Source organism: Morone saxatilis, unplaced genomic scaffold (assembly GCF_004916995.1).
Source record: "Morone saxatilis isolate NCDOM2014 unplaced genomic scaffold, NCSU_SB_2.0 Contig12, whole genome shotgun sequence".
NCBI lineage: Eukaryota > Metazoa > Chordata > Actinopteri > Moronidae > Morone > Morone saxatilis.
Window position 1 is genome coordinate 5,261,554 of NW_023339674.1, and position 3,729 is coordinate 5,265,282.

General features: G+C 39.9%; 1 protein-coding gene across 2 annotated transcripts in view; it reads right to left on the reverse strand.

Annotated features, from left to right (window-relative positions):
* Nucleotides 1-3,283, reverse strand: part of LOC118321748 (disks large homolog 1-like) — a 104,781-nt gene extending 101,498 nt beyond the window's left edge. For both annotated transcript variants that reach the window (XM_035653223.1, XM_035653224.1), the window contains exons 1-2: nucleotides 3,019-3,283; nucleotides 1,208-1,378 (exon numbers count right to left, since the gene is read on the reverse strand). In XM_035653223.1, coding sequence (XP_035509116.1) covers nucleotides 1,208-1,378; nucleotides 3,019-3,037 — 190 coding nt within the window. In that variant the 5' untranslated portion in view covers nucleotides 3,038-3,283. The remainder of the gene's footprint in view (nucleotides 1-1,207; nucleotides 1,379-3,018) is intronic.
* Between the last annotated feature and the right edge of the window lie 446 nt (nucleotides 3,284-3,729).

The following is a 3,729-nucleotide window of genomic DNA, read 5'->3' on the forward strand; positions in this document are numbered from 1 at the left end:
AGATGAAGTCAAAGGTCTTAACACAAGACGTCAAGGACTAATTACACCAGAGACAGTGAAGGTCAAAGTCACAAACAGGAACTCAGCCTCATGTTTAGTGAACAGCGCAAACACATGTGCATACACGCATACAGACAAAACAGAAAAAGGAGTGTTAAGACCTAAAGGTGTGGGCGTGACACAAAGCAGGTAGGGCCAGCGACTGAGAACCCGTTTGTTGTCATGCACATATCCACACAAACACACACACACACACGTGCCTGGTGTTTTCCTTAAGCAACAGTTCTCCACAAGCAGAACTAACCAGTTATACACAGACTGTTAACTCCTAGGAGGAATTTAGACTTCCTACACATTCTTTAAATTTGAGCGTACTTTCTACAATGGGCCCTGTGTTTCCTGTGACAGGCCACATCACGCCTACATCTTCAGTCATGTGACAGTCCAACATCTTGCAGACACTGTGAAAACAGTGCTCTTCTCTTTTTCTTATCATCAGTGTAGCCTTCTGTCTGCTGGCCTACTAGCCTACTGTTTAACTTTCTCATCTTTGTTTGAACAAAAGCACACACACAGCACACACAATTCCTGTCTTTAAGCCTTCATTGTATACTGCACTGCTCCATCTGTGTTTAATCATCAGCACTCACAAAATGCAAGACAAACAAACAGATGATGAACTTATTGTGATGAGCAGCACAAGTACCAAGCTGAAGGATCAGTTCACCAAAATCACAAAAAACGTTGGCATCTAGCCATACAGACAGTTTTTTGCCAATGTTCTGAGATAATATAATCCAATATATATTTGAAAAACTGCTTACTAATACTAATTCTCATGAACAAAGGAATTTAAACCTCTGTACCCCTATTAGAGGAGAACATTTGTTACATAACACCTTGATCTCTGGTAATATATGTAAAATGTGGCCTAGGGCAGGAAAATATGCAATACATGCATAAAGCTTAAGATGCCTTAAAAGATATTTCATACCGAACACAAAATAGTGCAAACAAAGCTTAATTTCAAAAGGGCCATCCTTAATCTGCATTCACACTGTGAATAATCCTTTCATCTCCTACAGATGTCAAATCCAAGCAAATGATGTGAGGGTCAACAGGCCAATATCCAAGGTTCAACATCGACACGCTGTAAACCCAGGTATAAACTGTGTGGATATATGAACAAACAAACAGATATCCTTACCAAGCAGAGCGTTAAAAAGCTGACTTTGGAAGACATTGATGACTCTGTCCAGGGACTGCTGCAGCTGGTGGTCTTCCTCAACAAGGCCCTGTTTGGTCCGGCTCTGGTTCTGCTGTCTCTGGTCAAGCTTGGCCCGGTACTGCTGGAGAAGCTCCAGGGCGCGCTGAGCATCTAAATATAAAACACACAAGTAAATAACAATAACCTTTTATCCCCATAACTAATGAGAGAAAGGGAAAGACTAAATTCTCCAGGCACTCTTAAGTAGAGAAAGGAGATTAAGTACTCTACATTAAAAGCCTATACTTAATTGAGGATTACTATGGTTAAAAAAACACTTGACTGGTTCGGTCCTCACAGAGTCTTCATTAGGGTGAAATTAATAAAAGACAGATTAATAACAAATAGCTTCCTATAGTAAGTGTGGACACAGGTGTTAATCTGTCAATAGGCTTTTTAAAATACCTAATTTCCTTGTTCTATAAGAGTGGCAGACTAATGTTTTCTCTCCCTTGCTGTCTCAACTACTGCCAGTTTTCAGTGTTTGACATCAATGTGAAATTGCAAACTTGACAGCAGCTAAAAGGTTAAGTATATAAGGCCTCCATTTAGTACTTCACAAGGATGTAACAACTGTTTTCTTTAGAAAGGTGGATCGAGGTGCAGATTTGTTACTAAAGTAAAGGTAGTAATACCACAGTGTAGAAATACTCTGTTACAGGTGAAAGTCCCACACTAAAATGTTTACTTCAGTAAGAGTTCAAAAGTACTAACATCGAAATATACTCATTATGCAGAATGGCCCACTTCAGAATAATAATATTGGATTATAGATCACTGAGTATCTGTAATGTTGATAATGGTAAAGATGGAGCTAATTATAACTACAGTGTGTACTTTAATGTATAATAATGCATCATAATTTATCAGTTGATCACATTTTGCATTAATAATCTGAATCTGCAAAGTCTAGTAACTAAAGCTTTCGGTTCAAGTACAGTGCTTGAGTAAATGTAAAAACTCCTATTAAGTTTTATTACCAGGGCTTTATCTATCTGATGCAGGAGGGTATGAGGGCAATAGAGTTCATGGGGCAAAAGGAAGGCTGCGGACTGCATTCCAGGCTGCATGGCAATCTGAACAGCTGATTAAACCGGAAACACTGACAGACAGACTTTAAGACCTCAAACTCAGGCCAAGTGTCAGTGTTCATTCATATAATGCCGCTTTCTAGCAGTGAAAGATGTCGAGCCAAACCGCATTCAAAATAATCCCTATTTATTGATTATTTACGTATAAGCACATACATCAAGCAGAGCATGTTTTCAGATATTAATCAGCTGCACTTTCATACCACTTCAATACGGCATGCAATAAACATTACGCAGTCACAAAATCTTGAGCTCAATTCCCTCCATTTATGCGTTTTAGTGCATACTAGCAGACCGTATACAAGTAAAAGCGGATGAAAATGAAAATAAAATGCCGTTTGGTGTATAAATTGTTAGCCGAATTTACCGCAATGTGTGAATAATTACTAAAAGCTTGTAAATTATGCTCCATAAATTGGATTCCCACACCAGTAAACAATTCAGCGTTAAATCGCGGGTGTTTTAGACAAAGTTCCGTGCTCTGTTAACTTAACACGCTAGAGAAGAGCGCCTCTGTGAGCTATTAGAAAGGCAGCCTTTCGGAGGGGTTAAAACTGATGTCAATATCGTTTCTTTAACTAAATGAATGATATGCAGGGGGGATAAACAGGATATAAAGACAGAAAATGATAAAAAAAACAAAAAAACATTTTACTTTACCTTTCTGTCGCACAGGCATGTTGACGCGCACAAGTCCTCCTCCCCCTCGGGTGTGTGCGTGTGACTGTGTGTGTGTGTGTGTCGCCGTGTATCTGTTATTACAGATGTGAGCGTTTGTCCCGGGACAGCCTGCCTCCAAAGTGGGACACCAACACTGACACCACGACAGTCCACAGCAACCTCATCAAAATAAATAAACTCTATGAAGTGTTTGAAAGTCAAAGAAACCCGGCGGAGAAGAGAGAAACTGTCAACCGTGGACTTGGTACCCAGAGCTTGTGTGTGTTTTCTCTCTCTCACCCTCTCTCTCTCCTTCTCTCAAGGTGCCATTAAAGAAATCCCCAATTACTCCTAATAATGATGTAATCAAGCATGGCTGACGTGCCAGCGAGCTTTAATTAAGTTATTAATTAGCTGAATAATGGGGTTTTTATTCACCGACACAGACGCCAGAGTCTCCCACGGCAAGAAGGTGTGTGTGTGTGTGTGTGTGTAGGTGAGCCATTACAAGATGTGTGTGTGTGGGCAACACAAACCAAACAGAGAAGAGTGTGTGGGTGAGCAGATGACGTAACTGTCAGAGAGGAAGAAGGAGAGATAATGAACAAAATGTTTCACTCTGCCAATAAAAACACGTGTTTTGGTATAAAAGAGATTTTTTTCCATTGGTTCATGAAAGACAAACACACAGATTAAGTCATTTACCAGATC